Source organism: Furipterus horrens, unplaced genomic scaffold, assembly GCF_987537825.1.
Source record: "Furipterus horrens unplaced genomic scaffold, mFurHor1.1.pri manual_scaffold_11, whole genome shotgun sequence".
Taxonomy (NCBI): domain Eukaryota; kingdom Metazoa; phylum Chordata; class Mammalia; order Chiroptera; family Furipteridae; genus Furipterus; species Furipterus horrens.
Genome location: NW_028327181.1, coordinates 59894875 through 59921273, shown reverse-complemented (window position 1 = coordinate 59921273; position 26399 = coordinate 59894875). Strand labels below are relative to the sequence as shown.

Genomic DNA, 26399 nt, shown 5'->3' with positions numbered 1-26399 from the left:
CATGGCGCCCCCACTGTAGCCCAGCCCTGCACCTGGCCCATCCCACTGCCCCTCAGTGGCTGGCTTCATGGCGCACACTCCCCTGCCACCTGCTCTAGTCTCTGCAGCTCGGATCTGTCTGCTTTCCCACCTTCCCACGCCTGCTTCCTCGCTCTCAGCTTTATAGTCTTTGGCAATGTTCCGTGCCAGCTGCTCCTTGATCACTGATCTCTTGAGCTAAAGCTGTAGGACTCATTTCTGCAAGTGGCCTGTCAGATGTGGCCTACTGACCGTGATCTGTTTGCCTCTGGCCCTGTCAAACTGGGGATGCACTAAAGCACAGTGAAATATGAGTGTAGAAGAGCAGCCCAGCATTCTTATCAAGATGGCATTTAATGAAGGGCCACATGATAGAATAATCTGAAGTCAGAGGAGACTTGCTTGGAGCTGTTGAGCCAGGAAGGCTTCCTGGAGGAGGTGACTATGGAGCTGGGCCTTATAGAATGTATGGGGTTTAGATATGAGCTTTGGGACATTTTTGGGCAAAGGCCAAAGTAGGTGATCCGTGGTGTACTACAGGGAGAATGTGCCCTAGGCTGATGATGCCATATTGTATAGAGCTTTAAACGAATGAGGTCTGTGGACTTGACCCTTTGGACTTCTGGAACCTTTGGAAATTTTTGAATAAGAGAGGTAAGTGCAGTAGTGACATTTAAGCTAGACTAGAAGAGAAATCACAGAGGCCGGTTGTCCACTGATTCTTTTTTAAAGATTTTATTTATTTATTTTTAGAGAGGAGAAGGGAGGAAGAAAGAGGGAAAGAAACATCAATGTGTGGTTGCCTCTCACACGCCCCAAACTGCAGACCTGGCTCACAACCCAGGCACGTGCCCTGACTGGAAATCGAACTGGCGACCCTCTGCTTTGCAGGCCAGCGCTCAATCCACTGAGCTACACCAGCCAGGGCTGATAATTTTTTAAATTGAGATAAAATTGGCACATAACATGGTATTAGTTTCAGGTATACAATATAATAATTCAATTTTTGTATACAGTACAAATTGATCACCACAATATGTCTAGTTACCATTTCTAAGCTTAATTCTAGAACTTCCTAGATTGGAAGGATGCTCACTTATAAAAGAAATAATTGTATCCTTCCAATTATATCATTTTGGAAGTCTCTTCCCAGCTCATTAAGGTTGCATATGTGATGGCCCTCGTCACAGTGCTGTGTCCTCGTCCTGCAAGTAGGATGGTCTTCATCTTTGGAGCCCTGTAGGTCAAGTGTCTGGTTTGGGATCATCTCTGAATTCTCTCTAGTCTCAGAAGCTGGCAGCTCCTCCCTAGGCTATACCATCCTTGGATAGAACTATGCTTTTCTTTACCTCTGAGGATATTTAAATGCCTCCAGTCAGGCTCTAAATACCTTTGAACTTGGAGGAGTGTGTGTTCTTTCATACTCTTCATCCCATCACAAAGCTGAAAATTATTTTTTATTGAATTCTGAACATTTCTCTGAGCTTTGTGTGACTGTGGTTACAACTTCCAAAGACACTCCACTGATGTATTTATATGTATGTCTGTATAGTCTGAGCTGTTTTTACTTACAATACTTCTGACACCAGATGAGCAGGGTTTTATTCCACACGCCAACCGGCTCTTGGACACCTGCTGCCACACTTATACAACTCAATTCAATTTGGACACCATGCATTGGGTTGGTCAAAAAGTCTGTTGAGTTCTTTCTGTAAAAGAAAAGACACAGTTTTCATTTTCACCAATAACTTTATTGACTTGGGTATTTTGAGTATGTTGGCCATCTCCCACTATTGGCTTCTAGTGGGTAGAGGCCAGGGGTGATGCCAGACATCTTCCAGTGTATAAGACAGCCCACAACAAAGAATTTTCTTCCATCTTCAATATGAAAATGGCTACACAAAAATTCACCGACTTTGATATCTTTTTAAATGCATGCTGATATGACAGCTGTCACAATACAATCTAACAAAAATTATTTTGAATGAACTTAAAGACAACTAAGCACTACTAGGGCCATCATACAGAAAAAAACTAAAATGCTTCAGCCAACCCAATACTTAGCCTGGATTTTGGGTCAGACCCCACAGGACCGCCTGCCTCTCCCCCACTTCAGATGCTACTTGCAAGTCCCAGTACTGTGACTGACTGTCTGTAAGTCAGGGTCCCTATGACCCCCTCCTCAGCTTCAGTAATTTGCTAGAACAGTTCATAGCATTCAGGAAAACATTTACTTACTATAACTGGTTTACTATAAAGGATACAACTCAGGAACAGCCAAGCGATGCGTAGGGCAAGGTGCCTGGGAAAGGGCATGGAGCTTCCACGCCTTCTCCAGGCACGCCGCCCTCCCAGCCAACCTCCATGGACTCCATGCCAGCCTGGAAGCTCCGTGTCACTTAGGGGTTTTATGGAGGTTTCATTATATAGGTATGATTGGTTAAGTCATTGGCCATTGGTCATTCATTCAACCTCCAGCTCTTCTGGCTTCCGAACAGGTCATGGTTGGGGGTGGGGGGCAGACGGGTGGAGCTGAATGTTCCAGCCTTCTAATCATGCCTTTCCAGGTGACCAGTTCCCATTCTGAATCTATTTAGGAACCCCCAGCCCCTAGTCATCTCATTAGCATACAAAAAACCACTCTCACCACTCCCAGGTTCCAAGGGTCTTAGAAGCTCCTGTGTCAGCATCTGGGACTTAGACCAAATATTATAATAAAGGATGCTCTGTATCACCCCTTATGGCTGGGGATGAAAACCAAACATTTATGTATTATTGTGTTACAAAATTGCACACATGTACACACACACACACACACAATCAGTGGAGGGTTTTGCTGTTTCAAGTATCTGGTCCTCAGCAAATCCTGCAGGGCTGTCTCTTTGACTCTGTGTCCTGGGCTCTCGCCGCACTTTCTGTCTCCTGAAGGATGTGATGAAGGTGCTTCCGCAGAGCAGTGCCACGTACATCCCCCAGCACCCACCCAAGGTGAGCCATCTGCACCTGGCCTGTCTGTGTGCCTTACAGTCAGCCAGCAACTTGATGGGGCAGTCACTTTGTGTATTGAGGTACACGAGGGCAGAGCTCCCCTGAAATGGTTAATTCAAAAAGGACTGGACCACACGCTCCGAGCCTCAGGGGCGGGACTTAGCAGTCCTGGATTCGCAGTGTCACCCGGGTAATGAAGGCCTTGCATAAACGCCAGCAGTTCCAGTTGGTCCAGGTGTTCATGCAGGTGTGGGAGAGTCTGAATCTTGAGACCGCCACCCCTCAAGCCCCCCTTTCACAGAGCAGCAGGACCTGCTGCGGCCTTGATGATGAATTTGCCCTGAGCTGGCCAGGCCACAGTGCCCCCCCCCCGCTGCTGGCAGAGGGGTCGCTGGCTCCCTCGGTGCTCTGGGCGGAGCCCAGGATGTTAACCAGCAGCCTTCACCGGCCACCTGAGTGCACCAAGGCCCTGGCGTTTGGCCTCCATCCATTTCCTTTGTTTTGGGAGGGTAGCTGTGTTGCCCTGAGTTGTAGGGCCTCCCTACCCCCAGCGCTTTATGCAGACTGTGGAATTTGCAGCCCCATAAGCTGTTTAAAAATGCCTTCGTAAGGAAAGGGTTTAGACACACTTGGCAAAAGGCAAATCCCATTAGCAATTGTCTAACTAATCCTGGCTGTCGAGAACACCATGTTCTCCGCAGGGGGGCGTAGAGCCCCTTCTCTCCTGGGTTGGGGCCCTAGCTGGTTTTGTTCCTCTCCCCTCCCTGGTGCCCAGCCTTTGGAAAAGCAGATGGGGCCCGGAGTGGATGCTGGTCTGGTCACCAGGGGAACAGACGCTGTAGGCCTGGCTGCAGGGAGGCCATGGTGTGAGGGCCATTTGCTCTCCCAGGATCTGTGTATCTTCGGTTCCTCTGTTGCCTGCTTGCTCCTCTGCTCGTTCTTCTCTCTTTCCTTTCCCCTTCCTTCCTCTTCCATTTCCCACCTTTCTCCTCTCTCTTTCCCACTCTTTGCCCTCTCCCCTGCCCCTTTCAAAAAATAGATTTGAGGCAGAATCTATTTATTTTATATAGAAGCAAAGCATTTGGAGACTTATCTTTCGGTCAGTGGAGGATGAGGGGCTAATGCTGGTGTGTATTGCAGACAGAGCCCAGTGTTAAAAGGGTGGGAGCAGGTTATCTGGAGCTGGCCATGGATCTGGGGGAGCTGGCTGGCCATTGACCTGCGGGGAGCTGGCCATGGGCCCAGGGGAAGCTGGCCATGGACCTACTGGGAGCTGGCCATGGGCCTGGGAGTGGGGAGGTAGCCCCGTCCTATGGGTGGAGTCTGGGGACTGCCTCCAGACCTACTGAGCAGCTTCTGTATTCTGTTTATCCTGTTTTATTTTAAGAATATGAAGGAAGGAAGGAAGTGAGGGAAGGGAGGGAGGAAGGGAGGGAGGGAGGAAGGAAGCGGGGGAGGAAGGAAGGAAAACAGGAAAGGACAAAGAATAATGTAACAAACACCCACTTGGGTCTTTATAAGCGAATGGGAGCATTAATACAGACAGAGGTGGGGCTCCTTTCACTCCATTGCAGTGCCTCCTTCTTCCTGCCCCAGGGAAATGCTCCTGTATCTTTAATGTGTATCTTCATAATCTGTTTTCATATTAACTGCATATACATGAGTCCATGAATAATATATGGCTGTGCTGGGTATGTATTTCAGAACCAAACTTAAACGCTGATGTGTGTAATATTCTGCAACTTGGTCTTCTGGTTTAACACTATGCTTTCAAGATTGAGCCCCGTTGATGTTTAGATCTGCTTCATTTCTTTTCAGTGCCGAGAAGTGTTTCCTTGTATGACTATAGCATGGTTTGTTTTTCTGTTCCACTGTGAATGGATCCTTGGTTCTTTCTGGTTTTTCTATATTTCAAGAGCATTGCCGTAAATGTCTTCTTGTCCATCTCTTGATACAGGCCTGTGCCCAAGCAGCCACATTCCAGTAGGCCCAGACCCACCCCTGTGATCCCCTTGGGTTTCTTGGAGCTTCACCATACAAACCAGCTCTGTAAGCAAAGGAAAGTTTTAGGGGAGCTGGGAGGGATAGACTCAGCAATCGATGAAGCCAAGGCACGGTCTGTGTTGTCAGCCCCACCGCACGCCTGCTGCCCTTTGGTTCTCGTTGGGTTTTATTTTATGTTAATACATTTACCATAACACCATTGAAGAAAACTCAAACATGTCTGTCTCGCCTACGTTCCTGCCTCACTAGCACAACTGTTTTTACTTTCTGAGTCCCTTTGGTCTCTGTCCACATGCATACTTATCCATAGTCGTAACTGTGCACGTAGCCTTGTGTCTTCTATGTTTTCTCTGTAAGAACATACCACAGACAGTTTGCATCTTGCCACAGTCTTCATAATGACCCTTTCCGTGGTCTCACAGTATTTCACTCTGCCCACATGCCCTAACCTGTTCTTCCTGTCCCAGGTCTGCTTTCCTCTGTTTCTCTCCCCAGCTCCCAGCAATCTTTGCGTGATCACTCCCAGCACCCCCTGACCATGTTGCCATCTAGAAACAGAGAAAGAAGGCTCTCTGGGCTACAACCTGCCCAGCTTCTCTGCCCCGGATGCCCCCTGTCACTGCTATATCCTTTAAAACTCTCTCTTGTCCTGGCTGGTGTGGCTCAGTGGATTGAGCACTGGCCTCCAAACCAAAGGGTCGCCGGTTCAATTCCCAGTCAGGGCACATGCCTGGGTTGCTGGCCAGGTCCCCAGTTTGGGGCATACAAGAGGCAACCACATATTGATGTTTCTCTCCCTTTTTTTCTCCCTCTCTTCCCCTCTCTCTAAAAATAAGTAAATAAAGTCTTCAAAAAAAAACAAAAACAAACCCAAACCCTCTCTCCTTGGCAATAGAAAGGCAACCAAACTAAACTTAGGATAGTCTTAGTACATATGGTTTTGAGATTGTTTTAAATACCAAGAGGCTCCTCCCAGGAGGAGGGGCTTCTTGGGCCTTCCTGTGCCCTGGTCACAAGAGTCCGCATTGCAGGTGCTGTGAGAGCCCAGCAGGAAGAGCAGCTGCTTTTATGACAGGCAGTCCGGGGTTCCTGTCCCTGCCTGGCCACTCAGTGGCTGGATGTTCTTGGGTGGATAACCAGCCGTACTTCCCTCAGCCGTCTGCGGTGGGGACTGAGGACTGATGGGTGGTTAGTGTCTGTCGAGCCTCGCACGGAGCAGGTGCACTGGAGATGCCAGCTTCCCTCTCCTGCCGACCCATTCATCCTGGAGGAAAACACACACTTAGGGCTCTCGGGTCGAGCTAACCAAGACCCAGTGGCGGGAGGGGGCCTGGCATGGTGCACTGAGATTCTTTTCCCTGTCCACGGGCCAGAAATGGGCTTCTCCAGGTTGAAGTCTGATTGTGTTTACCTCGTTATCTAGGGCTTTTAGACTTGGGCTTCGGTGCTCAAAGCACCAAATACAAGCAGGGATTGCTTTCCCATAGTCGTGGGACAGGAGTCAGGACACCCCAGGTCTGGTGGAATTATTCCTTCTTGAAGTCCACTGAGGACTCCTCTGCAGCCAGCTGGGGGCTCTGGGTCCTTGCCTTGCCACCCTGGTCCCCTCAGGCCTGGACTTGAGAGATGGTGCAGCCATGGTAACAAGGAAGGCCCTTTAGAGTACCACCTTGGAGAAAGTGAGGCCCCGAACCGGAAAGTGGACCTCTCTGCCTTCAGATTTTATTTTTCCTCCCTCCTCTGTCCCCTGTACCTGCTTGCTCTCCAAAGACCAACTCCAAACCCTACGTCTGGGCTACCCACAGGCCGGCTGCTGGGTCTAATCATAGCAGTGGGTGGGCCTGGTTTCACCCAACACTTGTAATTGCCCCATTTTAGAAAGACACTGATTCTCTGATTAAAGAACTTTGCCAAAGCATTTTTGAGATAGAGCACGGTGATGGGGGGCAGCCCTCTGCAGCCTTGGGTAGGGCTGCTGACTCAAAGCCCAGGACGGGGACCAACCCAGGCCTCCGGGGGGTGATGTGCAGCTGTGGGGATGAGGCTGGGAATGCCCAAGTCTCCTGGGCTCCAACACACCGCTCACTTCTCAGAGGCCTGGACAGCTCCGATTGCATCTGGAAGCCCCAGGAGAACTGGCCGCGCCGCGCTGTCCCCCAGAGCCCATTCCTCCCTGGGCCTGCTCCCTGACATGCCAGGCCACTTCTAATAAGTGCGAATGAAATGGATTCATTTATTCCTTTTGAAGAACAGGCCCGCTCCCATGTGCCTGCTGGGCTGACCTCCATGGCAGGTTAAAAAGCACCAGGGCCTTATTTCTGGGACGTTAGTGTACCCCCAATGGAGAAGTAAATGTCAGTGGAGCAAATTACCCACTGAATGCATTGGAATCTATAAATATTAAATTGCTCTGGCTTTCACTTGCCCGTGTACAGTTAAAGCTCTGGTCAGCTGCAGAGGAGCGGCAGCTGGTTAGTGCGAGGTCGGGAGGGACTGACGGCTGATGGAGAGACAAGTGTCCCCAAAGGGCTGGGCTGAGGCTGACTCTGTGGGCTGTGGTCGGTGAGGGGTGGCCCTGGCAGCAGTAGAAGCACCAGATGCAAAGAACAGGGAGGTGGCAATCCCAAATGCAGCTGTAACCCAGGATGGGGGTTCTCTGTTTTTCACTTGGGGCTTTATGGTTGAGGGGTGTGGGGATGACGAGGAGCTTTGTGTTGCATTTCTTACCCCAGGCCAGGACTCCAAGGAGGGGTGGCAGCGTGTCCTCCCTCCAGGGACAGCCCCCTTAGAGCGGGTTTTGGAAGCTTCCCAGGCAGCAGGACTGGAGTTGGGGGTTGGGGGCCTCCGGCTCGCTGGCAGCCAGCTGTCCTCCTCCTCTTGGTCTGCTGCCACCCTGCCCGGGCCCCAGGCTCCTCCCGACGTAGGCCCCCTGCCTCTGGGGGGACTCCATGGCGTGGTGGATTCGTGTTGGTTTGTATGTCTGCACACTGCCTGGGAGCATGGGTTTTACACCACCAGTTAGGTTTAGACCCCTGGCAGGTGAGGGCAGCTTTTCCTGATTTTGGGGGGTTCAGTTTCACATTCATCGACTGCGTCCATGTGCCAGGACCTTGCGCGAAGTTCTTTAAATACACAGCTCATTGATCTTTACATAGTGGGATAAGGTGGGAACCGCAGGACACCCACTGTGCGGCCCAGGGAGGCGAAGGGGCCTGCTCAGGGTTCCGTGGAGAAGGTACGTGCAGACCCAGCAACAGCCTCTGCGGCCGTGCAGGCTGAGCCTGGACTCGACCCCGAGGCTTTCTTATGGGCAGTCCCCAGCCCGCATCTTCTCCTGGGTCCCCGGGAACTTGGGTAGGAAGCTGGCCCCTCCTGCCCGGGCCTGCGGCCAAGCGCGCGCTCTCTTGCAGGCATCCCCACCCTCATCGTGCTGGACCCGCAGGGGGAGGTGATCACGCGGCAGGGGCGGGTGGAGGTGCTGAACGACGAGGACTGCAGGGAGTTCCCGTGGCACCCCAAGCCCGTGCTGGAGCTGTCCGACTCCAACGCCGCGCAGCTCAACGAGGGCCCCTGCCTCGTCCTTTTTGTAGGTATGGAGCTCAGCGCGGTGGGGGTGGGGGTGGGGGTGGGGGTGGGGCCGGGTGGGCGGGCCAGGACAGAGCTCATGCGGGGCATGTCTGTCCCTACAGCTTCTTTCTGTCCTGGAACAATGTGGAGCCTGGGCCTTTGTCTCTCCCAGCAGCCTTGCTTTGACCCCAGTGATTTATTCATGGCTCTGCCCCCTGCAGGAGGTGTTCTGGGTCCTAGCTGCTCCCCACTGCCAGCTGGGAAGCAGAGGTCAGGCGAGAGATGCCCTGGGCCCCGGATAAACGGACCCAGCGTGGGAAGGAGGCGGGGCTGCGCCGCAGCAGCTGCGGGGGCTGGGCCGCCTCCGCTGATCACCTGTGCTGCTGGAGCTGGCCCAGCCTCAGGTGGCGCCTGTGAGGCCAGCTGCCCGTCTGTCTCCCTGCCTGGCTCACTCTGGTGCCCCGTGGGTGGCTGCTGGCAGAGGCAGGAGGGCACAGGAACATTTACGCTTGGCTCCCTGCAGCCCAGGGATGACCGATGACCGATTCCTCTTGCAAACAGAATAACTGCTGTGCAAGAGCCACCTCACCCTCTCTTGGGACCTGTGGCTCAGCGCAACTCAAAACAATTTGGGGTCCTAGGATCACAGCTGAGGTGCTGCCATTCCCACTTCAGAGATGCAGGTTTGGGAATATGGGCAGCATCTGACCCCTGTTCTCTGGAGGTCTGGTTTGGAGACCACCCAGGGAGGGGGGACTAGACGCAGACTAAGGAGAATTCTCAAGCAAACTGACTTGCAGGCTGGTCCTGTGCTTAGTGGACAGAGGCCACCTGGGGAAAGATGGCCTTGGAGATTTCCTCCCAGCTGAAGGCTCCTGCACTTCTATTCTGGGGGCTGGGAAATAACTCTGAACTGAGAGATAATTGGGAACCTCACTGGTCACCCTCAGACATGGAAACGGGGTCCCAGGGGAGCAAAGCAAGCTCCCAGCATCACGGAGCTAATTAGATATGGATCTAGAGTGTGTCCCACAGAATCTGCACAGTGCAGGCATGTGTGGCATTTCTGGGTGAAAATTGTCCACTGGCACCCGCCCCCCAACCCCCGAGCTGTGCAACTTGGGGGTGTCACTCTTGTTCTCAGTCATAGGGTTCAGCAGGAGTGAGCCCTGGGGCCCCCAGTGTATGGCTGCTCCTGGAGGCAAGAGATGCCTCACCGGGGGCTCTGGGGAGCTGGGCTGGGTGCTCTGCACCCTCCTGCAGCAGCCTGTCCCCTCCCAGGGAGTGACTGTTAGCTGTGCCTCCCCACAGCCACTGCCTCTGCCAGTGTCCTGAGGAAGTCAGTCATCTGAGGTCATGGCATCTCATCCTGTGGCTGTGAGAAAATCTGCCGGGACATCAGGTCCTGGCTTAGGGGAAGTTTAGCTTCTCAGGAGGGTTTGTGAAGAATTCAGTGACAAGGCTCTCATTTGTTTGGGGCATTAGTGTGCTGTTCAGTGAGGTGAGTTGTTCCTGGGGAGTGTGGTGCAGGAGAGCGCTGAGTGAGCGGGGAAGCACAGGAATCCCATGCTCCACACCCCAAGGTGAGGCCTGCACTCCCAGGGGAGCATTTCCCCCATTCGCAGGTGCCCTCAGGAGGCACCACTCACTGACAGACCATTGTGCTTCCATATTTCTCTCCCCATCACAGATTCTGAGGATGATGGGGAGTCTGAGGCAGCCAAGCAGCTGATCCAGCCAATAGCTGAGAAGATCATTGCCAAGTACAAAGCCAAAGAGGAGGAGGCGCCGCTTCTGTTCTTTGTGGCAGGAGAGGTGAGCATGCGGCCGGGGCCAGAACAGGCTCTGACTGTTAGAACATGTGATGGGCTTTGGGGACGTTGAAGGGCACCTGGGGTCCGGGGAGTCGGTGCTTCTCTCTGGGGGAGCCCAGGGACAGATGTGGTGTGGAAAGGTGTGCTGTCATCCGTCGTGGAGCACCCTGCCCAGCAGTGGCTGCTTCCTCCTCCCTCGTCAGCACAGCAGGATGACGCCCTTCCCAGCACACAGCCCCCTCTGCACATCTCCCAGGCCGCTGGGGACGAGGGGCAGCTGCCAGACTGTGGTCGACACTCACTCCCCTGGGGCGAGTTCAGACCAGGCCCTTGCTGCTTTAGGGAGTGTCTGCTGGGTCAGTCCCTCCTCACCACCTGCCAGGTGAGCTTTTCCCGTCGGAAGGATTCCGCTGGGGGCCGCAGCTCTGACCTGCAGTGTCCCAGCCAGCCCAGGGACGGTGCTGAGGCTGAAACTGCTGACATCCTATCTCTTTCACTCAAAGCCAGACGCTTGAAGCTGTGCTGGACGGAGCAGAGGACTTGTTCACAGGGTGGGAAGGCCGGGCCCTTCAGTGGGGCCCCTGCGGCAGGTGTCTGCCTTCCCCAGGTGTAGGAGCCGCCACCCTGCAGGCGTGGGGATACCTGTAAGATGGCCACACCATGGCGCACTATTTCGGTTGCCACCCCCAGGAGCCCTCTTCCATGCGTGCTCCACCACCTCCACTACCCTGTCAGGCTGTGGCCAGAACCTGGTTATTGAAAGGCGCACTTTTTGAAGCCTCTGCCCTCCTTCCACCCACCTGTCCCTCCAGTTGCTCAGAGCCCCGTGCTCATTTCACACTGTGCTTGGATCCCAGGAGAGGCAGCAGCAGCCAGACACCCTGAGCCAGCACCCGTTCATCACCCCTTCATTAGCCTCCCCCGAGAAGCCCTGCTGGGCCCCTGCAGGCAGTGGAAGTCACCCTGCCTGGCTGTGGGGCTGAGAGAACAAAGCAGGTTCACAGGGCCCTGCCTTGGGGCTCTACGAGCCCCCACCACACAAAGCACGCATGGAGGCCGCTCTGAATTTATTAAACTCCAACCCCTTCCTAATGGCTCTGAGAGAAAAAATGGGTGCAGAACAGGAAGGGCTGAGCTGGGGTCGGGGAGGGGCTGGAGGGCTCCAGGAACTGCTGCAGAAATGCAGCGGAAGTGGAGCGTTTGCGGGTTAGTTTCTACATGCCAGCCACCAAGCAAGCCCAGAGCTTCCCCTGCACCGCCCATTTGTCCCCGGCTGTCCAGCGGGGCTGCAATCGTTACTGTTTCAGAGGTGAGGAAAGCGAGGGGGCTCCGGGAAGGTGAGACAGCTCCAGGCCAGGCAGCTGGGCTGAGTGCTGGCTGGCTCTCATGCCTCCCCTGGCCCCCTGGGAGCTGGTGTTAAATCCATCTTACAGGGCAGGAGACCTGGGCTCAGAGAAGGGACTTAACAAAGTCACACCTTAAGCTGGTGACAGACAGAGGAATGAGCGTAAGGTCAGTGTGGCTTCAGAAGCAGAGCGGCCCTGCCCCTTTTGTCCTTGTGGTTGGCAGGTGGACAGACAGGCCCATCAGGGAAGGATGTCGGGACCAGGGATCTGGACAGAGCAGCTTGGTCATCCACTGCTCCGTTCCTGACCTGGCCGCCGCGCGCTTCCTGTGCATTGCAGCTGGGCTCCTGGTCCAGTTCTCTGTCCTCCTGCTGAGAAGCAGGTTAGCGTGGAATGGGGATGAACACAGGGTGCTGGAGCATCGGACAGTGACTGAGCACCCCTGAGCCCAGGACTCCGGCCTCTCACCCCATCCAGGGCTAAGGGGGTTCCTGGTTTGTCTTGATCCTGTCGACTCTGACAGGCAGAAGCCATCCCCTCTGAAGCCATAGAGACATTGAAATTCATCTCCCTGTGGTTTGCTGAGAGGGGAGGGTTGGGGAGGGGAGTTTGATGTACAGTCTTTGCCCAGGTGTCTCCCCTCTGTTTATCATGAGGATTGTTTATTTGCCCACATGGGGGCCTGAATTGGGTAACCAGTGCCGGGAATCTTGAATTGCCCGGCAGTGTTGCAAAGTGGGTGTTGTTTCTGGGGTGGGGGATAAAGACATCACCAATAGTCTTCCTAAAGAGTTTCTCTTTGAGGAAGAAATGATTTTTTGTCTCAGAAACCGGTGAGCTGTAAATTTCATTGTTCTTGCTCGCCAACATGGAAGGCCAGGGGTACCCCACGCCCTTTCTCAGCACAGTGACTCGGGTCTTTTCATTTGGTTTAGAATATTGTACATTTTATAGTGAGACAGCCTTGGGAGTCCATTTTCTGTTCCCTACCAAGTGAGGGTCAACGGCATAAAAGGTTGTCCCAAGTGATTGGCCCCATACAGATCTTTCTCGTCTTTGGATTTCTGTGTTTGCCTTTACACTTCATAAGGCTACATCTCATATTAGGGAAGTTCCCCTGGACAGTCACTGTGAATACGTGATAAAGGGCCAGCTTCCTGCTCAGATGAATACAGTGACTCTTGTCAACCTCAGTAATATGTTTATAGCCCTGTCTTCTCAGCTAGTTCTGCGACACCTGCCTTCTAAAACCACCAGGTGGGGCGGGGTCAGCTGGGTTTAAACACATTCAGTGTGGAAGTCCAGCCTGGCCTCAGGTACTCCACAGTGGGGCCACAAATGATGGAGACTTGATTGCAAAAGTGAATAATCAGAAGACATCACATTTTTGCAAAGCAGAAGACGTGAAAGTGGCTTTCATGTTAATCAAGAAGGAAGACTTGCCTGGGGGCTGGGGGTGATGCAGAGAGAGAATTTTAGGAACCAACCCTCCCTCTGCAAGCCAGGGCAGGGTCCACTGCTCCCAGTTCTGAGAGACCCTTTTTCCTGTGGGGGTGAGGGGGGCTGCTCTTCAGGATGGTGCTGGAGTGGCTCCATTGCATGCCATCTGGGAGCCTGGGCCCGGGGGACTGTTGACTCCTCCTTGAAAATTTACGGGTCCTCTCTCCCTTCTGGTGACTTGCAGGATGACATGACCGACTCCCTGCGAGATTATACCAACCTGCCTGAGGCTGCCCCTTTGCTCACCATACTGGACATGTCCGCCCGGGCCAAGTACGTGATGGACGTGGAAGAGATCACCCCTGCCATCGTGGAGGCCTTTGTGAATGACTTCCTAGCAGAAAAGCTCAAACCAGAGCCCATCTAAGGGGGCTCCACCTCGTGAGACGTTATTTAAAACTCAGTCTCCTCCTCCTCCTCCTCCTCCCCTTCCTTCCCTCCGTCCGTGGACTTTTTCAGCGTGTCCTGAGTCACACAGCCCCAGTGTCCAACCTCTCTGTGGTGCCTTGTTTTCTGCATTAACTCCTCAGCCAGCACCCTAGGGTGCGCGTCCTCTCAGTGCAGAAGAACCCACCGTGTTCGAAGACTCTGCTTGGGATTCGCAGGGCTGCCGTAGCCCGGCCAGAGCTGGGGCTGCGCTACTCTCTGTCACCCATTGTCGGTGAGGTGTTTACCCAGGTGTCCTGCCGGTGAGCACGAAGGGACACTGCATCGTGCTCTGGCTCACACGGTTCAGTGACACAGGCGGAGCAGGGAAAGGGCCGCCGCCTCGTTAGGCCTCAGCGTAGAGCTTCTGGTGAGAAATCCTTTTCTAGGTAACTTAGTCTGTCTTGGTCTGAGGGAAAAACACTAGCTGGTCAGTTGATTCTTGGGCAGGAGGATCTCAGATCTCAAAGGAAGCTTGTGTTCTTTTCTGGTGAGAGAAAAGAAATAGCTACAGTCATGATTCATAGAGTAATTGCTTCCTTTGATCGAGCTCCTACCGTGGGATAAGAGCTTTTCATTCCTTCCTTATCTCTCTTCCTTGATCTTGACCTTCTCTAAGTTTCTGCCTTCTCATATGAACAGTCCTTACTAGCTTGGAATTTTGTTAATAAATTTTTCCCTTGGACATCTTCCCAAGATGCACTTGGCCGTGGTCCCTATAGGAGCACCGCCTCTCGCCAGCGCAGGTCTCTGACCCAGCCCGGCTCTGACAGCTGGGGCTGGGCCACGGTGCTTGGGCCCACCTTTGGATACCCGTCATTCCCTTTTCTTTTCAAAGCAGAACTAAAAAAAGAGACATTACCAGGAGCCTGGCTTTTTCCTAAGAAGCTGCAGAAAGCTGTGCCCTGGGGTGGGAGTGAGGCAGAGGACATGTCGATGAAGAATGGGCCTTGGACCCACGTTGCCTGGCTGCTCGGCTCCTTATTTGGGCTGAACTGACCACAAAAAGGAGAAAAACATCTGTGTTCTTAGGAGCTGGAAAGGAGGGCTTCTCCTGGGGACTTGCAGGTGTCAGCCTCTTTCAACCAGGCATCAGGGTCTTGAAAGCAACCCCAGGCCTTGGCTCCCCTCACAGCTCTCTGCCAACAAGACCATTTATTTGGAAAACCCAGCCCCCAGTTAGCCGTGACACCGTTGCTCCTTGCTGAGTTGGATTGTTGATTTGTAGGTCAGAGGTACAAAATTAGTTGGGAATTAGACTGTTACTTAATGTCACCAGCCTGAAAATGCAGTCACCTGGTAACAAATAAAGCAGGCATCTCTGGATGCTATCAACCACTCAGCCTTTCCTGTCCTTAATAAAATCTTGCTTATGGTGCTGTGCCCTCTTAGGAGGTGGGTAGTGGGGGATGGCACATCGGAGGCCCTCTCAGATTTCATTGGATACCTGAGAGCTATGTGTCAGGATTGTTGAGAACCCTGAGACCTCCGGTGGCCATCTGTCAAACCCTCCGAAGCCTGGAAGCTCGTGCGTTTGGAATAGCGCATCAGAGGCAGGTCCCTGCTGGAGTTCTGGCTGCCTCTCTCCTGGTCCAGCTTGCCATTGCAGGCAGTGGACTCCCAGACATCCTTGTGAACACGCATGCTCATTCCCTCCCTCTAGGGGTACAGGTGCTTGGAAGTCAGAGAAGTCCAGGTGCAGAAACGCAGGAACCCGGCCTGTGTCTCCCTGTGAAGAAGAGGGCAGTACTTGGAAACCCGCAAAACTAGCTCTGTCTGAGGGCCAGGGGCTTCCCTGGGAACCCTGCCAGTATCTCCCTCGGGGACTGGGGTGGGGGTGGGGACAAGCTGAGGTTCATCTTGATTGGAAAATGGGCAGGATTTCTGTCTGTACCCTGTATTGTGATGACCTTGGAGGAAAGGTGGTCTCGCAGCAGCTGCTTCTGGGGTGGGAGAAGCCCAGTCCAGTGAGGAGTCCCTGTAGTCACTGCAACAGAAACCTCAGGCCCCTGCGATCCTGCCGTGGCTGGTACAGGGCTGACCGAACGGCTTGCCTGATGTCAGCGGGAGGAGCCTTGACGCCAGAAGCCGCCTTTAGAGTGGGTGTGCAGGTTAGTCAACAGCACTGGGAAGGTTCACTAGAAAGGGGCATGGGTTTTTATAGTGGTGACTTTGGGGGACAGCACTGGGAGAGGAGCAGCCGGTGCCAGGGAAATACCCCCCTTCTTGATAGTGCGAGAGATCTTACAGGTGACTGGTGCAGACGAAGTGGGTGGCTTCTTAATTTCTACTAGGCACCTCCAAAGTACCTTAAAATCTTGTCGCTAATTGGAAGCAGGTTACACCACCAGCTGCCGCGTTTTCAAGGGTTCTGACAGCGGCGGAGGAAACCACGCCCTGCAGGTTGAGGCAGGATGGTGGTTGTCAAAATGCCAGCCTGGGGCTCCAGATCTGTGTTCACCACAATGACTTCCACATTCGATTCTACCAGTTTTCACAAGAGGTGAGATATTTTTTTTAACCTGTCCCCAACAATAAAGATCTGCTTAAGATAAAAGGTACACTTTTGGGACTGGTATTACAACTCAAAGCTGCAAATGCCAGAGGGCAGCTGAAAACCAGCTTCCTTTGCCTCCCCTCCACGTGAGGCCTTGCAATTAATGGCACAAGGAGCCAGTACTGCTTTTCTGGCATCAGCCAAGCTCCAAGTGGTAGTTTTCAGCCAGACTTTGTTTTTTCCTGTTGCCTAATTAAAGACACTGAAAAGCTGTTCTCGCCTGCTGCTTTTTTGTAGGGCAGCAAAATGAATTCTGCAATGATATAAAGACATAGTAGGATATGGTCCAGGAACAGATCTGCCAGATCTAATAAGCTGGTGCACCGTCACCTCAGAGAAAACCACACGTGTGTGCATGCACGCGTGGAAAGACTGTGCACATGAATTAGTGCTGGGAGGGACCTGAGCGAGCATTTGGCCCACGCCCCTGTGGTCACGCAGTGCGGCGCGGCCATGCATACATTCTGTTCACTGTCATTTCCCCTGGGCTGGGCAGGCCGAGCTTGCCGGACAGGACCAGGATGCCTCTGCAGTAGATGGCGGGAGGCTCAGCCATACTCTCTGCAGGTTTTCTCTGCACGCTGCTTTGTGCACCAAGGACTGACAGAGGCCCAAGCTCAGGAGGAGCTTTCAAATTCGCCCCAAAGCGGCTCTGTTGAAGTGAGCACTTAGCCTGTATCCTTCTTTGCTGGAACCAATAAGGACAAGAGCACACCCTGCTTCCCTCCAAGCAGGCTGCTCAAGGGAGAATTCTTTCGGGACAAATAGCTGTTGTTTATCAGCTTCATTATGGGTGCTAATGGTGCACGTGCAAAGGGTGAAATGTTTTCCAGGAAACAACAGACTTGTACGTAGGAGAATTTTATATCGGGTCTGCTTTATGGCTAGGGTTTCTCCTGCTGGGGGAAATAGGACATTAGGATATTCTACGCACACCTTGTATGTGAAAGCATGAAGTGAATATGCTTCACTCTGAAAACATCTCTCTCACCCCCCTGGTGTTTGGAGTACTTCCCAAGCCAGGAAGTATATTATTAAATTTGAGTAGGACTTGTTCTGAGGGACTGTTTCCATTAAATAATGTGCCAAGGCATGAAAGCCTGTGCCCAGGCCAACAGGCCATGGGAAGCCCAAAGGAGACAAGACAGCTTTGGGTCTGGATTTGTGGCTGCTCGTGCCTCATGCAGCTAAGTCACCCACATGGCTCAGGATAAAGCAGGAGGCAGGATCGTAGGGCCAGGGCCTAAGATCTCCTTGGACATCAGAGGATATGGGAGTGCCCAACCAATCAAGAGCCACTCTGCCAGCTTGCAGTCAGGCTTGTAGTCAGTCATATGGGGTGCCAGGGGGGACTGGAGGCCAGACCCTGCTGCAGCTCAGCCACCTCCCCAACCTTTGTTCACAACTTTCTTGCACTTGGAGGAAGCAGCAGTTTAGGGGATAGCCTTCTCCTAAGACACTTCAGCTGAATAAAGTTGCTCTTCCCTACAAACAAATGTAAGGACAGAACCGATACCATCCACAATGTATTCAGATTTTTCAGTCGCACTTGGCCTTCGAGCAGCAGCCCCAGTAGCCATCTCAGCTGCTCCAATGCAACACCACCACCTAGTTCAGAGACTATGTCATCCCAGTCACCCAGGCTCATCCGTTCATTTGGCTTCTAGCTTATTACCTTCATGTAGTAATTGATAAAAATAAGATCTTCAAGTTTAAAGGTGTCTAAATGAGTGTTCCCCAAAATATTAAAAGGTGAGCCAGTCAGATCTCCTGCAGGACAGAGATAGCTGGGCGGAGAAGCCAGCCCTGGGCCCTGCAGGGCAGCCTGGCTCTTCAGCACCGGCCACAGAACCCTGGGGGAGGCGCTGTTTTGGAGTCTTGGTGGCAGAATGATAGACGTGGAGCTGACTGCAGCTCGGCTTGGGTAGCGGTGACATCTGGTGTTGCTGTGAAGCCTGGGGCAAGTGCCACGTCCCAGGTGGAGCCAGTCCTGACCTGAGGTCTGTTCATCCTCTGGGCCTTAATGTGGGAGTGAGCAGCTGTGACTGGGGGAAGGGACAAGGTTTCAGCTCCCCCTGCCTGGAGGTTCCCAGCCAAGGGCTGGGCAGTGGGTTCCCAGCATGGCCTGAGGACAGCGCATTTGCCCAAAGCTGCTTTCTCAGGATCCACTCAAAGGGAAAAGTTGTGCTAGTTGTTTTTGTTTTTTATTTCCCCGTGATCACTTCTCATTTCTATGCGTTTTCTCCTTAGTTTTTGGTCCACTGTCCTCATATACTTCAGATTCTGCCTGGAGAACTTCTGACAATCTGGATGAGTCTCCAACTTCAGCACCCCTGAGCACGAATGGCTTGCAAAGGCCCTGTGGTGGAGGGAGACTTTTTACTCCATCCTCTTTTTCACCTAAATTCCAGAAAAAAATCCCCACCCTTCATCAGGGCTGGGAATGGTTTCGAGGCACGGCTGCCACCTTGTGGCAGAAATGATATTACAGCCATGTGCAAACACAAAGGCAAGGGGCAGCTCCTTCGGCCAAGCAGTATTTTGCTTATTGTGTTCTGCTCAGTTTTTATTCCTTGGGGAAATAGTGACAGAACAAATTGTTGGTCTCAAAATTGAGAATTGAAGATAGCAATTTTCCAATATTACTCTGCAAACAAGAACTTCCTCTGTAGTCATTTTAAAGAAAGGAAAATTTGCCCTCCCTTCGGTTAAATTACACCCACAAAAATACAAAAGGAACTCACAAGGCATGGTATATACGCCACTGACCACAAAGGGAGCACAATGTATAAGTTTCCTTTCCATTTCACACCCAGGATAAAACAGGCTTAGACTTACTTGCCAGGTATACTGTTTTGCATTGTTGTTTTTCTGAACAAGGACAAGGTACAGGATTTGTTCTTCTTTCACTGATTTTTATTTTGTAACAAAAATGAGCAGGAACAGTAACCCAGGGACAGAAACTACAGATTGGTTTCACGCTGAGCACCACTTTTAGTGATTTGTTTCTTTAACCCTTTTCCAAGGTGTTGAGAGAACAAATGTCAACAGGAGTGGTAGTTTCCTGGACTGGCCCCCGGATTTAGCCTGCGGGTGTGATGGGCAGTATGGCCAGCAGAATAGGCCCAGCCTTGGTAGGCTCATCTACCCTCTAAAACCTGATGGTCTTAAGATCAATCTGTGGGTCACTTGCATGGGACATTTGTGTGGGGCCCTAGGCAGGCCCAGACCAGAGGGGGTGCACCAGAGCAGCAGTTCTGGCCCGTAAGCCTGGCAGAGCATAGGCTAACCACTGTTCCTGCAAAAAACCCGCTCCTCTAACATGCCAAAGCAACCCCACCCCACCCCCGCTATCACTCGGGGCGTGAGTCATGCTTGAGCTTTGGTTCTCTTGAGAGGAACTTTAACCAGGGACCTGGGGGAGCCAAAGGAGAAGGGGGATCACAGCTCCTCTTGGGCATGCTGGCAACTCAGCCTCCCTGGAATGGGCAGCGGAGGAGCTCCCAAGGAGTCCTAACCATTGCAGGAGCTGGTGCACAGCAGGGATGGGGAGCAACTACACTGTGAGTGTCGTCCACAGCTCCAACCATATTCTCTGCGGGTGCAAAAGCAGTGCTTTGAAATAGGTCCCAGACTTTAGTCCCACCCCCCACCCCCTGCACAGTGACTTAAAATAGTGATTACTATCTGCATTTGCCCTCACATTCCAGGCTACATCCAAGCTGACCCCTGAGCAGGATCTGGCTCACTCTTGTCCCTTGGGGGTTTGACAGAACAGCAGTCTTGCAGCAGTGTTGTGGACCCAAGCTTGCATCCTCGGAACCTCAGCCTCTCCCCTCTTGCAGCAGCCCTCTGTTCCCAGCAGCCAGGAATGCGGGCATTTTCCTAAGCAGTTCTGTTCCTCTATGTGGGAGACAGGCTAAATGTAAATAAGTAACCCCAGTTCTACACGTAACCAAAAGTGTTCAGAAAGTGAGTAAAAAGGGTACGGCTTTCCTGACAGATGCAGGATTAAGCTGAAGATTGAAAAGCTGTTTTCTCCTTTTCTGAACAGAGCCCTCAAAAAGATATCTGCAGAGGCACTAAGAAGGTATACCAGTACCTGAGGAACTGAGCTGTTTCTCTAGAAACGGGGGGGAATCATGTTACACATACACGGTGGCTGTTTTAAGTCAGGGCCTGAACAGACCCATTGCAGAGACAGACACAGCCAGGCCAAAAGACCCGCTAGCTACTGAATGCCAGCCATCACCTGGGGTCTTGATATATATATATATGAAATAGGGAGAAATGGGAGCTCTCAGGAAGAATTCTGATCTTTTGTTATTTTTGAGAATAGGCAGAAAATCAGGGAAATTCTTTTTCCAATAACCGAAAGCATCATGCCTACCTGCTGAGAAGCCACAATTACTAACTGTGGGAGGAGCTGGAGACAACCTCAAACTGAGGATGACTTCCGTGTCCCCTCTCAGTGGCAACTCGGGTTCCTGCTTACGTGTTCCGCCCTTAACCGCAGTTGTCTTTTCCCCTCGAAAAGCAGGATGCTGGCCGCCATGGCCGAGTTCAGGCTGTCCACGCCAGGCACGACAGGGATTAGCAGCCTCTTGCCCCCAGTGCTCTCAGCCAACTGCAGGGACTCCAGGCTCACGCCATGGGTCTCCCCACCTATGACCACAGCTGCTGGGGCCTCTGTCCAGTCCAAGTCGTAACTCTGGACCTCAAGTTCAGGGAGCCAGCCTTTACCGGCTCCAGTTTCTAGATCATCCTCCTCCTCTTCCTCATACTTGTGAAGCTTTGAGAGTTGTTGGTCACACATCCAGCCATGGTCACTGGCTTTATTAGATACCTGGGCCTGGGCAGAAAGGCCACAGTTGTCTGCCACGTAGACACAGGCATCGGGAGGCAAGTAACTGGGTACTGATTCCCAGTCCAGGTTGTTGATGATGGGCACCTGGAAATGAGCACCCATACCCGCCCGTAGCACTTTGGGCTCCCAGGCATCCACACAGCCTAGAAAACAAAAGATAGGATCCAATTAAGATTACAAACCCAACCTGGCTGGGCAGCTCAGTTGGTTAGAGAGAGCATTGTCCTGATAGACCAAGGTTGTGGGTTTGATCCCCACTCAGGGCATATACAAGAATCAACCAATGAATGCATCAATAAGTGGGACAACAAATGGATGTCTCTCTCTTCCCCTCTCTAAAATCAATAAATAAAAAATAAAAACAACTTTAAAAAACTACAAACCTCTCCAGACTAGGGGATTACGGAGTAAGTTGGCTTAACTGTGATCAGGAGATAAAGCAAAAAATGTCCTACTGCTGCCTCTGGATTGCTGGTACCTCTGTCTCCCCCTTAAGGCAACGTCCAGCAAAGGACTATAGGAGGAATTCCTGCTAGTGCTGAAAGAGACTTTATTCATCCCTTCAGCATTTCCCATGCACATCTGCCAGCCACTGTATGGAAGTGCAAAGACCATTCAAGTCTGGTCCTGAAGGAGCTCATGGTACTGAAGCAGCATGAACAGGCTAACAGAAAACCCTTGTACAAAGCAGTACTATCAGGAAAAACATCCCAGGGAACAGGACACTGAGCTGGATCCTGAAGGACAGGAGGATCTTGTCAGAGAAAAGCCAGGGCCAAGGACAAAGCTACCCAAGGGGAAGAGCGCCACAGCCTGGGAACTGTAAGTACGGTGAGTCAGGAACACTGATGGGTAGGTGCGGTGGGAGACAAGACGGGAGGCAGGCAAGGACCAACTTAAAGGGAGTTGGGGAAGCTGGGGATGAGGATTTTAGGATTTCATCTAGAAGGCGATATAAGTGACATTTAAGTATTTTAAACAAAGTAGCAACAGAATCTGGTTTATGATTTAGAAAGACCCATTTGGCTTCAATGATGAATCTGGACTGGAGCAGGGACGGTCCCAGGGGTGGGGAAATGAGACGGGAGGCAATTACAGTAACCCCGGGAGAGCCGAGGCTAAGCCTTGTCCTGCACTCCTCACCTGCTCTTACAGGGAGAAGGCTGGAAGGGCCACGCTGCCATGTACGGGCGTGTGCTAAGCCCCACCACTGCGATGCGTCGGCACACACACCGCCCTTCCCAGGACCACAGGCTAGAGAGGACAGCAGGACCAGGGCACCACAAATCTGCCATGTTCCCCTGACTTGTTAGCACAAGTCTTCTCGTTAGAGGTTATTTCAGACATGAGGGGCCCAGACTCACAAGGAAAGCCATCTTGGTGTGACCCCCCCACTTGGTGGGGAGTGCAGGGCAAGATGAGCTTCCCCCTCATCCCCACGTCCTCAGCAGTGGGCACCACACCAAGTGTTCCCAACTCTTTCCCCACCTCTTACACACCAGCCACAGCATCGTCATGAAAACCCTCCCACCAGGACGACACAGGCACATTTCCAAAACCACACCTGCTCTCAGAGCTCTCAGCGGGGGGGGGGGGGGGGCTGTCAGTGGGCACCGATGCAGGAGCCCCAGCGCCCAGCTCTCACACCAGCGGAGAAATGTGCTCTGACGATGTGTGACTGGGCGAGGAGGTAAAAGGAGCGATACAGGCAATTCTCAGCAATGGTGCCAATGTTCACACCAAAAGGCAACCTGGGTGCTTCTAACGAATGATCCTCGCCCTCACACTCTCCCCTCAAGCTGTAATGGGCATTTTAGGCTTGTCCCAGCTGTTAGGCAAGTCTGTTCAGAACCAAGCTGACTAATCCCTATCTCTAATGAGAGGGGACAGAAAAGAAATGTAACGAGGCTAATTTGTGTGTGGGGTGTTCCGAGCCTAAGGAATACATCACAATTTCATAACTGTGCTCTCGAAATCATTCCTTTCACAGGACTCAGAATGTCCAAGAGTTAGAAAAGTATCATATACCCAACAGTCTGGGAATTCAAGATCCTTAAGTAAAAAACTCAAAACCAAGTGTTAAAACTGGCACCTACTTCTTTCCCTGATTAAGTTATTTACTTAACCTAGCAGGTGTAGAAATAATTTGAACAGATAATCAACATTTACTGAATTAGTATGTGCCAGGTACAGTGCTAAGTATTTTATGTGCACCATGCCACTTAATCCTCCTAACAACACTACCAAGAAGATTCTGTTGTTATACCCACTTTACAGATGAGGAACCTGACACTCAAAATACTGCTCACAGACTTATAACTAACAAGGGGCAGATCCAGGATTCAAGTCCATGTGTGTCTGCCCACAAAGCCAGCTCACTTACAAATGGTCACCCAGTCCACCCAGTCCCATGCCTCTTACCTTTGGTGAGTAATACTTTGCTGCAGCCTGCCCCAGCAGCAGACCTCAGAATCGTCCCCAGGTTCCCAGGGTCACGGAGATTGTCACAGATCAACAATAAGGGCAGTGAATGGCGAAGCTGAGTCTCTGGGAATGTCATCTTAACATGGTCAGGTTTGGCAAAAATCCCTGAGGAAACAAAACAGGCAAGTCACTTGTCTAATGTGGACATGGGGAATAATCTGACTTTTCATTATCACCTTCTATATTCTTAATTACATGCATACATTCTGATGGGAAGAATTCAAACATAAAGCCCTCCCAGTGATCTCCCACATAACTGCTTTCAATCTTGGAATGTATCCTCTTTTTTCAGAACTTGTTCATGCAGCTACCTGCATATATGTACACCTACTCATATACAGGTGCTTTTATTCTTTTACACAAAAAGGAACTCTACTCTGTATTATTCTGTATTCTATTGATCTAACTCTATAACATGTCTTGGAGAACTTAACATGTCAGTGCATTCAGAGCTACCTTATTCTTTTAAATTGCTGCATGTTATTTTATAACTTAAATGTACAGTTATTTAACTTTTTCTCGACTGACATTTAGACTGTTTCCAGTTTCACCTATTATAAACAACCTTGCAATAAACCCTGTGCGATTCTGTGCATATGGCCAAATACTTCCCCAGCAAAAACACCTGTAGGTGAAATGAATAGTGTGTGCACTATTAATGTTCATTGAAACTGCCAAACTGCCCTCCCCACCAGCTATTCAGTTTACCCACACCAAGAACACACAAATGCCTGCACCCACACTACCGGTGAAGGCAGCGGAATGGTATCAGGCATCTGTGCTATATGAATATCCTGCACTTAAGAGTCACAGATACCCACCAAGCATCATCGGGGCAGGGAACCTTAGAAATCCTTTAACTTCTACTTGAACTGCTGTAGTGATGAGAACTCACTACTTCCACAGGCCCCACTGACATGCCTGGATTTTAGACATCTGAAAGGAAGCACCAGAGCTTATCTATTTCTCCCTTTACTCCCCCCCCCCCCCCGCCACTCAAATTTGAAATAAGGCATGATAAGGATATGCTAAATAATATATATATTCAAAGGCCATAAAGTCACCAAAACAGACATAGTGATGAAGGGGCTACACACTGTACTATTAGCACATGTGCCCAAAGTGGCAAGCATGAGTGATACTGGCATTGTGGCGTGGAATAGTGATCAGAGGCGTAGCTAATGAGAGTACAGTCACTTAGAGTGGGCGGAAAACTTGAACAGTCCAAGCCCCCATCCTAGGGGAGAATTCTGAGCCCAGAGGCACAGGTTCCTGTGACTTCCTGGGTTACAGAAACGAGACAGTCCCCAGTTTTCTCTCCAGGCACAAGTGGTATGATGGGCCCTGGACTAAACATCAGCACCCTGAGGGTAACTCCCACTGCCCAAGCTGTCCCTGACCATTGAAGGGAAGCCCCTACATGTACCAGCATTCAAGTCTCAGATCTTAAGTATAACTCCAATGTCAAAAAGGTATAAAGAATTTAGTCTTCCCACATTTAGAAAAAGCTTTCTAAGTGCTAACAACACAATTACATAAAACCTTAAGTTAGGTACAACCAAATGAAGAGAAGGTTTCCTGTTCAATGGGCTGGACCGGCCAATAAATTGTGGCTTACTGCTCCAACCTGCTTCTAGGAAAATGGGAGTCGATGACAGGTAGCGCCGCACTGGCTGAGGTTTTGTGGAAGCGGACAACTAAATCTTGTAGTAAACGTTTTCTTTATTTTTACTTGGACATTAAAGGTTGAAGTGACCTAAAAATAAATAAATAAGGTGAGGAAAAAAGAGCCAGAACACAAATGAGTATGAAACACTGGCTTCAATTTCCACCAAAAATATAAGATGCATAATTTATGTAAGATTTGAGAACTGTATTTTTCTAGGTATCTTAAGAAAAGGTTAGGCAATAACATTTTGAATTTCGTTTAAAATCTGTTACCCTGACAAAGGTATAAACAAATAATCGCAGGTCCCTACTGCGAGTGACACACTCTGTGACCACTGACCCATTATTCCTTGTGGTGTTACTAGGTCGGACCAATCCTTGATGTCCTCAAATTTCACCTTAATGAGGCTGACCCCTTTCAGCTTATCCATGGGCAGCTCCTTGACGTAATCCAAGCGGCTAAAGAAGAAAACTTTTGGCACAGCACCAGCCTTGAGGGCGTCTGCAATCAGCCTGCGACCTTCCAGCAGGATCTTCCCTTGCTTTTCCCGAAATGCCCTGGACTTAACTATCGTCATTACAGTGCTGTGGGTGGGAAACAGAAAGACTGGTAATTACCAAACATCCCCGATACGGAGGTACTCCTAGTTCTAACAGACACAGAGACCTTCACAGAAGCAGTAACAAACTTATTCCGAGAAATACTTATTCTGCCCTGCGTGCAAAATAAAAACCAGCGGGTGGTACTGGAATAAGTCCCGAGGTTAAGGTCCCGCAGGGAAAAACGGCGCTACCCCCACAAGCTTTAGCAACACATCACCTCAGCCTTTTGTCCCCTGGGAAAGCCTTATCGTAGCGAAGCCCCGACTCTTCCCAAGTGCTGGGCTTCTGGGAGGGGGGCGCCTGCCGCAGTCCCGGCGCATGGGAACTGCCCTCGGCCACCGCCTTCTGGGGCTGCTTCCCAGGACCGGGCTTCCGTTCCACCACCTGTCCGGATGGGAACAACACCTTCACGGGGCTCCGCCGCAGCGCCCGGACCCAGCGCCGGGCGTCCAGGTCCCAAGTGCGGACCAGCGGTAGCAAAGGCCGCGTGGGCCACCGCACGCCCTGCACCAGGACAGCCATCTTCCCCTGCGCCGTGCGCTGCGTTACGACAGTGC

The 26399-nt window shown here is 51.5% G+C and overlaps 2 protein-coding genes across 3 annotated transcripts in view; one reads left to right on the top strand and one right to left on the bottom strand.

Annotated features, from left to right (window-relative positions):
- NXN (nucleoredoxin) overlaps positions 1–15005 on the top strand; it is a 135964-nt gene extending 120959 nt beyond the window's left edge. The window contains exons 6-8 of the mRNA XM_090291500.1: positions 8421–8600; positions 10268–10392; positions 13422–15005. Coding sequence (XP_090147626.1) covers positions 8421–8600; positions 10268–10392; positions 13422–13604 — 488 coding nt within the window. The 3' untranslated portion in view covers positions 13605–15005. The remainder of the gene's footprint in view (positions 1–8420; positions 8601–10267; positions 10393–13421) is intronic.
- A 5605-nt stretch (positions 15006–20610) lies between these two features.
- MRM3 (mitochondrial rRNA methyltransferase 3) lies at positions 20611–26381 on the bottom strand. 2 transcript variants are annotated; one of them, XM_090257735.1, is made up of 4 exons: positions 26060–26381; positions 25580–25824; positions 23509–23676; positions 20611–21230 (listed from the first exon to the last, which is right to left on the bottom strand). In XM_090257735.1, exons 1-4 carry the CDS (start codon positions 26362–26364, stop codon positions 20689–20691), a joined length of 1260 nt encoding a protein of 419 aa, XP_090113861.1. In that variant the 5' UTR covers positions 26365–26381; the 3' UTR covers positions 20611–20688. The 2 variants fall into 2 exon arrangements, with proteins under 2 accessions (XP_090113861.1, XP_090113862.1); XM_090257736.1 differs by lacking the exon at positions 26060–26381 and having other exon boundaries at positions 25638–25702.
- Positions 26382–26399: the final 18 nt, after the last annotated feature.